Source organism: Pseudophryne corroboree, chromosome 2 (assembly GCF_028390025.1).
Source record: "Pseudophryne corroboree isolate aPseCor3 chromosome 2, aPseCor3.hap2, whole genome shotgun sequence".
NCBI lineage: Eukaryota > Metazoa > Chordata > Amphibia > Anura > Myobatrachidae > Pseudophryne > Pseudophryne corroboree.
The window spans coordinates 28,346,428-28,360,408 of record NC_086445.1 but is presented as its reverse complement, the minus strand read 5'-3'; the positions used below and the strand labels follow the sequence as shown (position 1 = coordinate 28,360,408).

The 13,981-nt window shown below is 48.6% G+C and overlaps 1 protein-coding gene across 1 annotated transcript in view; it reads left to right on the top strand.

Moving 5' to 3' along the window:
• The first annotated feature begins 11,262 nt into the window (after window positions 1–11,262).
• CHRDL2 (chordin like 2) overlaps window positions 11,263–13,981 on the top strand; it is a 160,299-nt gene continuing 157,580 nt past the window's right edge. The window contains exon 1 of the mRNA XM_063950930.1: window positions 11,263–11,409. Within this exon, the coding sequence (XP_063807000.1) occupies window positions 11,331–11,409 (79 nt within the window). The 5' untranslated portion in view covers window positions 11,263–11,330. The remainder of the gene's footprint in view (window positions 11,410–13,981) is intronic.

The window sequence follows — 13,981 nt, the reverse complement described above, 5'->3', positions numbered from 1 at the left end:
TCTGTGTCTAGGATCATGCCTAGGCGAGGCAGATGAGCTGTAGGAACCAACTGCGACTTCGGAATATATAGAATCCAGTCGTGTTGCCGTTTCACTTCCAGAGAAGGTGATACGCTGTCCAGCAACTGCTCTCTTGATCTCGCTTTTATGAGGAGATCATCCAAGTATGTGATAATAGTGACACCTTGCTTCCGCAGGAGCACCATCATATCCGCCATTACCTTGGTGAAATTGGTAATGACAATCCCGTACCGCAATTCTGAGGTACGCCTGATGAGGTGGATAAATGGGGACACGAAGGTATGCATCCCTTATGTCCCGATTCATTTCAGGCTTGCAATGACCGCTCTTAGCGATTCCATCTTGAACCTGAACCTTTTCAGGTATATGTTCAGGGATTTTAATTCAATATGGGTCTAACCGAACCGTCTGGTTTCGGGATTATAACATGGTCGAATAATAACACCCTTTTGTTGAAGGAGGGGACCCTTGACCACCACCTGTTGAAGATACAATTTACGAATTGCAGTTAACACTGGCTCCCTCTCTTGGGGGGAAGCCCGCCGGGCCCTCGGTGAGGGGGCATCTTCTCACAGTCCAGCCTGTATCCCTGCGATACAATTTCTATTGCCCAGGGATCTAACAGGGAGTGAACCCACTTGTGGCTGAACTTACGAAGGCGTGTCCCCACCGGGCCTAGCTCCGCCTGTGGAGCCCCAGCGACATGCGGTGGATTTTTGTAGAGGCCGGGGAGGACTTCTGTTCCTGGGGACTAGCTGTGTTGTACAGCTTCTTTCCTCTGCCCCCGGCTCTGACAAGAAAGGACGCACCTCAGACTTTCTTGTTTCTTTATTCGAAAAGCTGCATTTAATAATGTTGTGCTTTCCTAGGCTGTGCAGGAATATAAGGCAAAATATCAGAATTACCAGCTATAGCTGTGGAGACCAGGCCCGAGAACCTTTCTCCACACAATCCTCAGCCTTCCATATGCCTCTTAAGTCGGCATCATCTGTCCAATGTATATTCTACAGGACACGTCAAGCAGAAATCGACATAGCTTTTGTCTCTAGGACCCAGTATACTCATGTCCCTTTGGGCATGCTTTATAATTATATATCTATCACTTAAGACAGCATCTTAAAATATTTATATGCATACTAGGGTCTCAATCTCTGCTGATAAGGTACCTGTCCACGCTGCCACAGCGCTATAAACCCATGCCGACACAATCGCCGGTCTGGGTAGTATACTAGAATGTGCACACTATCTGCAGGATCCCTGAGAATAGCTAGTGCAAACAGGACACCCAAGGGGAAGATTCTCAACACATCCTGGCCCTAGTGGGGAAAGGATACAGCCTGAGAATTCTCTTGTGGGAAGCTGCCGTCTCTTGTCTGGAGATTCCCGCTCTTTTTCCTCATGAGAGGAGGGAAATTTACCTCAGCATTCTTCCCCTTAACATGTGTACTCTCGTGTCAGGGACAGATGAGTCATCAGTGATATGCAAATCATCTTTTATTCCAATAATCATATATTGAATATATTTTAGCCCTCTTGGCTGTAACTTTGCATTATCGTAGTCGACAGTGGAGTTAAACTCCGTGTCGATACTTTGTTATTTTGGATAGTGAGCATAGAGAGACTCTGAAGGACTCTGTGACATAGGGACAGACCAGGGTAGATTTCCTTTCTGTTCCCTAACCTTTTGTGCAATAATTTTACCTCAGCACTTACACATATCCAAACAGGTGTCGGCGTTGTTGACGGAGACACCCTCCCACACACTTATCCGCTCTATCACCTCCTTAGAGGAGCCTTTTACCTCAGACATGTCGACACACGCGTACCGACACACCATACACACAGGGGATGCTCTATTTGAAGACAGTTCCCCCACCAGGCCCTTTGGAGAGACAGAGAGAGAGAGTATGCCAGCACACACCACAGCGCTATATAATACAGGGATGTACACTATACTGAGTGATTTTCCCCCTATAGCAGCTTATATACACAGTTTTGCGCCTAAATTTATGTGCCCCCCCCTCTCTTTTTTACCCTTTGTGTACCAGGATACTGCAGGGGAGAGCCTGGGGAGCTTCCATCCAGCTGAGCTGTGAAGAGAAAATGGCGCCGGTGTGCTGAGGAAGAAGGCCCGGCCCCCTCAGCGGCGGGCTTCTGTCCTTTTATGTACTTTAATGGCGGGGGTTAATGCACATATACAGTTTATCAGACTGTATTATGTGCTTTTCGCCAAGTAAGATAATCTAATTGCTGCCCAGGGCGCCCCCCCCCAGCGCCCTGCACCCATCAGTGACCGGAGTGTGTGGTGTGCTAAGGGAGCAATGGCGCACAGCTGCAGTGCTGTGCGCTACCTTAATGAAGACCGGAGTCTTCAGCCGCCGATTTTCAACTTCTCTTCGTTCTTCTGGCTCTGCAAGGGGGACGGCGGCGCGGCTCCGGGACCGGACGACCGAGGACTGGGCCTGTGTTCGATCCCTCTGGAGCTAATGGTGTCCAGTAGCCTTAGAAGCCCAAGCTAGCTGCAAGCAGGTAGGTTCGCTTCTCTCCCCTCAGTCCCACGTAGCAGTGAGTCTGTTGCCAGCAGATCTCACTGAAAATAAAAAACCTAACAAATACTTTCTTTTCTAGGAAGCTCAGGAGAGCCCCTAGGGTGCATCCAGCTCTGGCCGGGCACAGATACTAACTGAGGTCTGGAGGAGGGGCATAGAGGGAGGAGCCAGTGCACACCAGATATAGTACCTAATCTTTCTTTTAAGAGTGCCCAGTCTCCTGCAGAGCCCGTCTATACCCCATGGTCCTTACGAAGTACCCAGCATCCACTAGGACGTCAGAGAAACACAGTTAACCTACACAGAGCCCGTCCAGGGAGACACAGAGTATACAGGAGCCAGCCACACTGCGCCCTTAGTGCTAATGCCAAGCTTAGCTGGGTCGCAGACTAAGTACCCTGATAGGGGCTTAGTACTCTAATACCGCTCCCCCCCTTACTATGACCCCCTGGTACCGCTGAGGTAAGCTGGAGTCCTTCTGGAGAAGCTGCGCTTCCCTGCCAGCCTGTCTGTGTAGAACTGCAGAGGGAAAATGGCGCTGGTGAGCCGCTCATAGTGAAGCCCCGCCCCGTTAATGGCGCGCGATCTTCCCGGGTTTATTTTATACTGGCTGAGGTGTTTTAGATGCCTAAACAGTGGGACATAGCCCCCGTAAGCGGATTTGCCAGTGTGGGCACTGTATAGGATGACTCAGCTCGTCCCTCATAGCGGTGCAGCCTGCGCTGATCTGAGCCTGGAGACGCAGTCTGCTCCTCAGCGCTGCGCTCCGTACCCTCATGCCGCCATAATAGCCAGTGACCCTCTAACCGGGACGCCGGCATAACACTCACCACTCTTCTTTCTTCTGGCTGCTAGGGGTGGCGGCATGCTGCGGGAATGTAGGCTCGCCGTGGTGAGGCCTGCGAATGGTTTCCTCTGGAGCTCAATGTCCTGTCAGCGGGGAACGGGACCATTAACCCTATAGGAGGTTGGGCCATTCCCCCCCATAAGTCCCACGAAGCAGGCAGGCTGGTGCCAACCAGACCAGCCTGAAAATAACAAATAGAAAATAAATGCAGAAAACTCTTCAGGAGCTTCCCTAAGCGTGACCGGCTCCTCCGGGCACATTTTCTAAACTGAGTCTGGTAGGAGGGGCATAGAGGGAGGAGCCAGCACACACTATCAAATTCTTAAAGTGCCCAAGGCTCTTAGTGGACCCGTCTATACCCCATGGTACTAAATGGACCCCAGTATCCCCTAGGACGTAAGAGAAAAAGGGTCAAAAGGTTGATATGCAAATGGTTGACACAAAAAAAGGTCGACATTGTTTTTCATGATTTTAAGGGTTAGGGTTAGGCACTTGGGGGAGGGTTGGGTGCCAGGGGGAGGGTTAGGGTTAAAATAACAAAATAATATGTCTACCTTTTTTGTGTCAACTATTTGCATGTTGACCCTGTCGACCTTTTGACCATGTCGGTCTAAATCCATGTAGACCATTTAACTGTTGACCTTTAGACCCTGTCGACTAAGTTGCTGTCGACCATATGGTGTTGACATATTGACTGTCTATCTAGACACTTGATTTTTTAATTCACATCCACCTTAGTCTACCTCTCCTGCCCCCATTCTCTCTCCTGCCCCTAGTCTCTCTCTCCTGCCCCTAGTCTCTCTCTCCTGCCCCCATTCACTCTCTCCTGCCCCCAGTCTCTCTCTCCTGCCCCCAGTCTCTCTCACCTGCCCTCAGTCTCTCTCTCCTGCCCCCAGTCTCTCTCTCTCTCTTTTGCCCCCATTCTCTCTCTCTCTTGCCCCCAGTCTCTCTCTCTCCTGCCCCCAGTCTCTCTCTCCTGCCCCTAGTCTCTCTCTCCTGCCCCCAGTCTCTCTCTCCTGCCCCTAGTCTCTCTCTCCTGCCCCCCTTCGCTGTCTCCTACCCACAGTCTCTCTCTCCTGTCCCTAGTCTCTCTCTCCTGCTCCTAGTCTCTCTCTCCTGCCCCCAGTCTCTCTCTCCTGCCCCCAGTCTCTCTCTCCTGCCCCTCTGCTCTTCTCCCATCTTTGTCTCAGTTATTGTTACATCTCACAGTACCTCCTCCTCTGGGTGCCCGTTGCCATCCAGTTGTTGTGCCGACCAATCACTGGCTGTGTTGCGTACATTGCGCCTAATACAAGGTTGATTGCAAAACAACATTTTCCTCTAATGGGCAAAACCATGTGCACTGTAGGTGGGGCAGATGTAACATGTGCAGAGAGAGTTAGATTTGGGTGGGTTATTTTGTTTCTGTGCAGGGTAAATACTGGCTGCTTTATTTTTACACTGCAATTTAGATTTCAGCTTGAACACCCCCCCACCCAAATCTAACTCTGCACACTTGCGCCGGGTGACATCACTTTGATCAGCCGTCACAAATAATGTAGATTCTGAATAACATATTCATATTGCTGAAAATGAGGAGTACGGAGAGGACTTGGTATCTGCGAGACTGCTGAGAGAACAGACAGCAGAGTGTATTAGCACAGACAGACAGTTATTAGAGGGTCCGTGCGGAATGTCACATCTACTGTACATACCGCCTTCCTCAGGCGCGAGGCTCTTTGTACATTAAGATTACGAAGATTGTTTTCATGAAATCCTGTGACAGACACATTTGTAGGCAAATGCAATCATGGCAAGGGAGGTGGTGGTACCACAAAGCTTACAATCTAATGGCTTGGCGGAGTGCGTGGATATGTATATTCACCAATCTGCAATGGCACATTGTGTCCATCCGCATCACAAGGTCACACCCATAGAGGTGCGTAGGAAAACTTGCGATGTCGGAGATGCCGTTTCTCTTACCGGGACAGTATCTCCAAGAAGAATCCGTCCTGGCGAAGAGCTGGAAACAGAGTGATACATTTTTGCTCTGCTTCCATGTTTGGCATCGGTTCGTGTACTGCACATGCGTCATTGTCAGTCTGCGCATGCATCAGTGAGGACCGACAGAGAGGAATCCGGAGGATCTGTGATATACAGTAGTATCCTATGGGCTACTATGAGCTAACACCATCTTCACATTCTGGAGCTTGGTACATCATACAGGTCCACAGCCACCTAGGAACTTAAGAAGGCGGCTTTGCTGTCGGGAATGGATGGTCCGCACCAGATATCAGAGCTATTTGCTGAAGTCCCTTGGTGTGTGGAGTTTGTATGTTCTCCTAATGTCCCCACCTGGTGCTCCAGTTTTCTCCCTCTCCAAAGACACACTTGCAGGGTCACTGACTTCTAATGAAATGAACGCTACACATGGTGTTCATGTGATAGGGGATATATTAAGTTATTTATATAGCGCACACATATTCTGCAGCGCATTACAGAGAATATATCAGTCATTCACAACAGTCCCTGTCCCAGAGGAGCTTACACTCTATATTCACAAAGACACACACACACTAATCAATCTATTGTCACTTGTCAGGAACCAATAAACCTACCGATATGTTTTTGGATTGTGGGAGGAAACTCACGCAAGCATGGGGAGAAAATACAAACTCCACACAGATGGCCCATGGTCAGGAATTGAGCTCATGACCCCAGAAATGTGAGGCAGTAATGCTAACCACTATGCCACCATACTGCCCCAAATGTCGACTGTAAGCTTAAGCTTTAGCAAAGTCTCACCATTGGTCAGTATCAGCAAATATTTTTATTTTATTTTTTTATAAAGAAACTGCAGCAATAATAGTTTTCTACAGTGATTCATTGATTTTCTATCACAGTGCTAAGCGGCTAAACAAAATCATCCGTATTGCTGCACATTAACAAGAACAAATACACCCGAATGAAAAGACAGCTAATACATCTTGGGGGTCATTCCGAGTTGTTCGCTCTGTAAATTTCTTCGCATCGCAGCGATTTTCCGCTTAGTGCGCATGCGCAATGTCCGCACTGCGACTGCGCCAAGTAAATTTGCTATGAAGTTAGGAATTTTACTCATGGCTTTTTCATCGTTCAGGCGATCGTAATGTGATTGACAGGAAGTGGGTGTTTCTGGGCGGAAACAGGCCGTTTTATGGGAGTGTGTGAAAAAACGCTACCGTTTCTGGGAAAAACGCGGGAGTGGCTGGAGAAACGGGGGAGTGTCTGGGCGAACGCTGGGTGTGTTTGTGACGTCAAACCAGGAACGACAAGCACTGAACTGATCGCAGATGCCGAGTAAGTCTGGAGCTACTCAGAAACTGCTAAGAGAGGTGTAATCGCAATATTGCGAATACGTCGTTCGCAATTTTAAGATGCTAAGATTCACTCCCAGTATGCGGCGGCTTAGCGTGAGTAAATCTGCTAAAAGCAGCTTGCGAGCGAACAACTCGGAATGAGGGCCCTTATTTGTTGTTTTGCAAAAGCTCAAACATTACAAATGGACGTAGTGGAGGCAGAAAGTGGGTAATACAGACATGGGCAGATTACTGCACTCATTTATAGGCTCTACACACTGGCCGATATTCCTCAAAGATATGAACGATCTCGATCATTATTGAACGAGATACCGTTCATATCTTTCAGTGTGGAGGTTCCAGCGATGAACGATGTGCGGCCCCGTCAGCTTCAATGGAGCCGGGTGACGGGGGGAGTGAAGAAACTTCACTCCCCCCCGTCACTGCCCCCCCCCCACCGCCGGGTCGCCCGTCGGCCGTATCTGCCGTCGGGCAGCTCGGCGGCGGATCTTTATATGTGTAGGGCCCATAAAAACTGAAGACGGTTACAAACGTTACGGATAAAATGTATCTCTCATCTTTCATCATCTACAGATGGAGAAATGTTCTGCAGTCACCGGAGAGGTCGGTATCCGGACTCCAGGTCGACACCAATTAGGTCGACACCACTTGGTCGACACACCTTAGATCGACACCTGGAATAGGTCGACGTGGACAAAAGGTCGACTTGAATTTTTCACTTTTTCACACTTTGCAATCCACGTGGACTACAATTGGGATCGGTAACCTGTGCTGAGCGCTGTGAGGAGAGGGGACAGGGTGCACTAATTGGGGTCCCCGGTCACATTACGGAGAAAACAACACCAAAAAAACATAAAAAACTCATGTCGACCTTGTTCAGGTCAACCTATTTCTGGTGTCGACCTAAGGTGTGTCGATCAATTGGTGTCGACCTAACTGGTGTTGACCCTGAGTCCCAGACCCGGAGAGGTCAGTAATGTAATAATCTGCAGAATACATCACTATGTATGGTTTAAGGGCCATACATATACGGTGATGTGCCGCCGAGGTGGCCGACGGGCAAGCCGGCGGAGGGGGGTGGTGACGGGGGGAGTGAAGTTTCTTCACTCCCCACGTCACCCGGCTTTATAGCACTGCATGCTAATGTGGGTGAGATTGTCCATATTGGCCTGCATATATGTGCGACCCGGCACCAACGATGAACGAGCGCGGGGCGCCTACCCACTGAACCATATGAACAAGAACGTTCATATGGTTCATTGATATCTTTAAGTGTGTAGGGCCCATATGCCTTATTCATGATTGCCCCTTTAAAAAAAAACCTAGTTCATCCGGCATTCCCGTACAGCCGCCGGACCCGGACATCATTACATCCCGGCCCATATGTGTGTCAGCGGGTAAATGGGAAAGAGTAACGTTCTGCAGATCGCTGGAGAAGTCAGTAACTAATAACCTGCTGTAGTTTATCACCCTGTCTACTATATCTCTCATAATGTACAGTAGCTGCAACTAAGAAAAATTCTGCAGATCACTAGAGAAGTCAGTAATGTAATAATCTGCAGAATATATCACTATGCACCTGTCAGGGGGAAGATGGGACGGAGCAATGTTCTGCAGATCACTAGAGAAGTCAGTAATGTAATAATCTGCAGAATATATCACTATGCACCTGTCAGGGGGAAGATGGGACGGAGCAATGTTCTGCAGATCACTAGAGAAGTCAGTAATGTAATAATCTGCAGAATATATCACTATGCACCTGTCAGGGGGAAGATGGGACGGAGCAATGTTCTGCAGATCACTAGAGAAGTCAGTAATGTAATAATCTGCAGAATATATCACTATGCACCTGTCGGGGGGAAGATGGGACGGAGCAATGTTCTGCAGATCAGTATGAGGTCAGTAATGTAATACTCTGCAGACTATATCACTGTGTACCTGTCAGGGGGTAGATGGGACAGAGCAATGTTCTGCAGATCAGTAAGAGGTCAGTAATGTAATACTCTGCAGGCTATATCACTGTGTACCTGTCAGGGGGTAGATGGGACAGAGCAATGTTCTGCAGATCAGTAAGCGGTCAGTAATGTAATACTCTGCAGGATATATCACTGTGTACCTGTTAGGGGGTAGATGGGACAGAGCAATGTTCTGCAGATCAGTAAGCGGTCAGTAATGTAATACTCTGCAGGCTATATCACTGTGTACCTGTCAGGGGGTAGATGGGACAGAGCAATGTTCTGCAGATCAGTATGAGGTCAGTAATGTAATACTCTGCAGACTATATCACTGTGTACCTGTCAGGGGGTAGATGGGACAGAGCAATGTTCTGCAGATCAGTAAGAGGTCAGTAATGTAATACTCTGCAGGCTATATCACTGTGTACCTGTCAGGGGGTAGATGGGACAGAGCAATGTTCTACAGATCAGTAAGCAGTCAGTAATGTAATACTCTGCAGGATATATCACTGTGTACCTGTTAGGGGGTAGATGGGACAGAGCAATGTTCTGCAGATCAGTATGAGGGCAGTAATGTAATACTCTGCAGGATATATCATGGGGTAGATGGGACAGAGCAATGTTCTGCAGATTAGTAAGCGGTCAGTAATGTAATAATCTGCAGAATATATCACTATGTACCTGTCAGGGGGTAGATGTGACAGAGCAATGTTCTGCAGATCAGTATGAGGTCAGTAATGTAATACTCTGCAGGATATATCACTATGTACCTGTCAGGGGGTAGATGGGACAGAGCAATGTTCTGCAGATCAGTAAGCGGTCAGTAATTTAATACTCTGCAGGATATATCACGGTGTACCTGTCAGAGGGTAGATGGGACAGAGCAATGTTCTGCAGATCAGTAAGCGGTCAGTAATTTAATACTCTGCAGGATATATCACTGTGTACCTGTCGGGGTATATGGGACAAAGCAATATTCTGCAGATCAGTAAGCGGTCAGTAATGTAATACTCTGCAGGATATATCACTGTGTACCTGTCACGGGGTAGATGGGACAGAGCAATGTTCTGCAGATCGGTAAGAGGTCAGTAATGTAATACTCTGCAGGATATATCACGGGGTAGATGGGACAGAGCAATGTTCTGCAGATCAGTAAGCGGTCAGTCATGTAATACTCTGCAGGATATATCACGGGGTAGATGGGACAGAGCAATGTTCTGCAGATCAGTAAGCGTCTGTAATGTAATACTCTGCAGGATATATCACGGGGTAGATGGGACAGAGCAATGTTCTGCAGATCAGTAAGCGTCAGTAATGTAATACTCTGCAGGATATATCACGGGGTAGATGGGACAGAGCAATATTCTGCAGATCAGTAAGCGGTCAGTAATGTAATACTCTGCAGGATATATCACTATGCATCTGTCAGGGGGTAGATGGGACAGAGCAATGTTCTGCAGATCGGTAAGAGGTCAGTAATGTAATACTCTGCAGGATATATCACAGGGTAGATGGGACACAGCAATGTTCTGCAGATCAGTAAGCGGTCAGTAATGTAATACTCTGCAGGATATATCACGGGGTAGATGGGACAGAGCAATGTTCTGCAGATCAGTAAGCGGTCAGTAATGTAATACTCTGCAGGATATATCACGGGGTAGATGGGACAGAGCAATGTTCTGCAGATCAGTAAGCGGTCAGTAATGTAATACTCTGCAGGATATATCACGGGGTAGATGGGACAGAGCAATGTTCTGCAGATCGGTAAGAGGTCAGTAATGTAATACTCTGCAGGATATATCACGGGGTAGATGGGACAGAGCAATGTTCTGCAGATCAGTAAGCGGTCAGTAATGTAATACTCTGCAGGATATATCACGGGGTAGATGGGACAGAGCAATGTTCCGCAGATCAGTAAGCGGTCAGTAATGTAATACTCTGCAGGATATATCACGGGGTAGATGGGACAGAGCAATGTTCCGCAGATCAGTAAGCGGTCAGTAATGTAATACTCTGCAGGATATATCACGGGGTAGATGGGACAGAGCAATGTTCCGCAGATCAGTAAGCGGTCAGTAATGTAATACTCTGCAGGATATATCACTATGTATCTGTCAGGGGGTAGATGGGACAGAGCAATATTCTGCAGATCAGTAAGCGGTCAGTAATGTAATACTCTGCAGGATATATCACGGGGTAGATGGGACAGAGCAATGTTCTGCAGAGAGGGGAATACCAGTCTCCAGTCCTCAGTGACACCCTGTACACAACATACAGATCCTGTACACTCCATCTACACCAGGCTCAGGAAACCTGCATTCCAGATGGTGTGAACGTGCCCTCCTGCGACTTGTAGTTCCACAGAATCCGTGGAGGTGGCACAAGCAGCCTCACCAGGGAATGCTGAGACTTGTAGTTCCCCTACTGCTATAATACAGCGCTGTCCCCAGGTCAGGATGCTGCAGTTCCTGTGCTGCGCTATAGGGGGCGCCCCTGCTGGTGGCTGGCTGAGTACTGCTGGGGGAGACCCTGACGTAGCTGTGTCCTGCTGACTCCGTCTGGCTGCAGAGCTCTTATAGCCCGGGGTCAGTGCTGGGGAAGCGGAGTGTCTGGAAGCAGCATGTCCCCTGCCGGCGTTATCCTGGGAGTGTTCTCTCTGCTCTGCATCGCCGGACACACCGCAGCCAGAGCCAGACCCCGTGAGTACACTGCTGCACAGTGCTGGAGCTCACAGGGGCTCAGTGAGGAGGTGCTGCCAGTGAGTGCACAGGGGATCAGTGAGGAGGTGCTGCCAGTGAGTGCACAGGGGATCAGTGAGGAGGTGCTGCCACTGAGTGCACAGGGGATCAGTGAGGAGGTGCTGTCAGTGAGTGCACAGGGGCTCAGTGAGGAGGTGCTGTCAGTGTATTGGGGCATAGTGGGTGCACAGGGGCTCAGTGAGGAGGTGCTGTCAGTGTATTGGGGCTTAGTGGGTGCACAGGGGATCAGTGAGGAGGTGCTGTCAGTGAGTGCACAGGGGCTCAGTGAGGAGGTGCTGCCAGTGAGTGCACAGGGGATCAGTGAGAAGGTGCTGCCAGTGAGTGCACAGGGTATCAGTGAGGAGGTGCTGCCAGTGAGTGCACAGGGGCTCAGTGAGAAGGTGCTGCCAGTGAGTGCACAGGGGATCAGTGAGGAGGTGCTGCCAGTGAGTTCACAGGGGCTCAGTGAGAAGGTGCTGCCACTGAGTGCACAGGGGATCAGCGAGGAGGTGCTGTCAGTGAGTGCACAGGGGATCAGTGAGGAGGTGCTGTCAGTGAGTGCACAGGGGCTCAGTGAGGAGGTGCTGTCAGTGCATTGGGGCATAGTGGGTGCACAGGGGCTCAGTGAGGAGGTGCTGTCAGTGAGTGCACAGGGGCTCAGTGAGGAGGTGCTGTCAGTGAGTGCACAGGGGGGCTCATTGAGGAGGTGCTGTCAGTGAGTGCACAGGGGCTCGGTGAGGAGGTGCTGTCAGTGAATGTACATGGCTCGGTGAGGAGGTGCTGCCAGTGAGTGTACAGTGGCTCAGTGAGGAGATGCTGTCAGTGAGTGCATTAGGGCTCAGTGGGTAGGTGACAGTGATTGTACAGGGGATCAGTGAGTAGGGGCTGTCAGTGAGTGGACAGGGGCTCAGCGAGTGGCTGCTGTCAGTGAGTGCACAGGGGCTTAGTGAAGAGGTGCTGCCAGTGAGTGGACAGGGGTTCAGTGAGGAGGTGCTGCCAGTGAGTGTACAGTGGTTCAGTGAGAAGGTGCTGTCAGTGAGTGGACGGGGCACAGTAAGGAGGTGCTGCCAGTGAGTGTACAGAGGCACAGTGAGTAGATGTAAATGATTGTACAGGGGATCAGTGAGCAGGTGTTAGTGAGTGTAGAAGGGCTCAGTGAGGAGGTGCTGTCACTGAGTGCATTGGAGCTCAGTACCTGCTGTCAGAGTGTATTGGGGCACAGTGAGAAGGTAGCAGTCGGTGTACTGTGGCTCAGTGAGTAGATGCTGTCAGTATGAGTATTCTGTATGTGGGAACTCAATAGTGAAGTGCACAGTGATTACTGGTGTGGGTCAGTGATTATGTGTTATCAGTAAGTATTATGTGTCATATCTATTGGAATTCGGTGAACTTGTAGTGTCCTCAAGGTGGCATTTACTTTGTGTGTGATGTCAGTAAATGCACAAGGACTCAGTGAATGTCAGTAAATGTAGATATACTTAATGAGTATGAGATTGCAGGATATGTACAGAGGTTCAGTATGTGCTGTCACGAAAATGTACAAGGGCTCAGTGAGTATAATGTGTCAGTGAGTATAATATGTCAGTAAGTGTACAAGGGCTCAGTGAGTATAATGTGTCAGTGGGTATAATATGTCAGTAAGTGTACAAGGGCTCAGTGAGTATAATGTGTCAGTGAGTATAATGTGTCAGTAAGTGTACAAGGGCTCAGTGAGTATAACGTGTCAGTAAATGTACAAGGGCTCAGTGAGTATAACGTGTCAGTAAGTGTACAAGGGCTCAGCGAGTATAATGTGTCAGTAAATGTACACGGGCTCAGTGAGTATAATGTGTCAGTAAGTGTACAAGGGCTCAGTGAGTATAATGTGTCAGTAAATGTACAAGGGCTCAGCGAGTATAATGTGTCAGTAAATGTACAAGGGCTCAGTGAGTATAATGTGTCAGTGAGTATAATGTGTCAGTAAGTGTACAAGGGCTCAGTGAGTATAATGTGTCAGTAAATGTACAAGGGCTCAGCGAGTATAATGTGTCAGTAAATGTACAAGGGCTCAGTGAGTATAATGTGTCAGTGAGTATAATGTGTCAGTAAGTGTACAAGGGCTCAGTGAGTATAATGTGTCAGTAAATGTACAAGGGCTCAGCGAGTATAATGTGTCAGTAAATGTACAAGGGCTCAGTGAGTATAATGTGTCAGTGAGTATAATGTGTCAGTAAGTGTACAAGGGCTCAGTGAGTATAATGTGTCAGTAAGTGTATAAAGGCTCAGTGAGTATAATGTGTCAGTAAATGTACAAGGGCTCAGTGAGTATAATGTCAGTAATTGTACAAGGGCTCAGCGAATATAATGTGTCAGTAAATGTAGAAGGGCTCAGCGTGTATAATGTGTCAGTAAATGTACAAGAGCTCAGCGAGTATGTGTCAGTAAATGTACAAGGGCTCAGTGAGTAATGTGTCAGTAAATGTACAAGGGCTCAGCGAGTACAATGTGTCAGTAAATGTACAAGGGCTCAGTGAGTAATGTGTCAGTAAGTGTC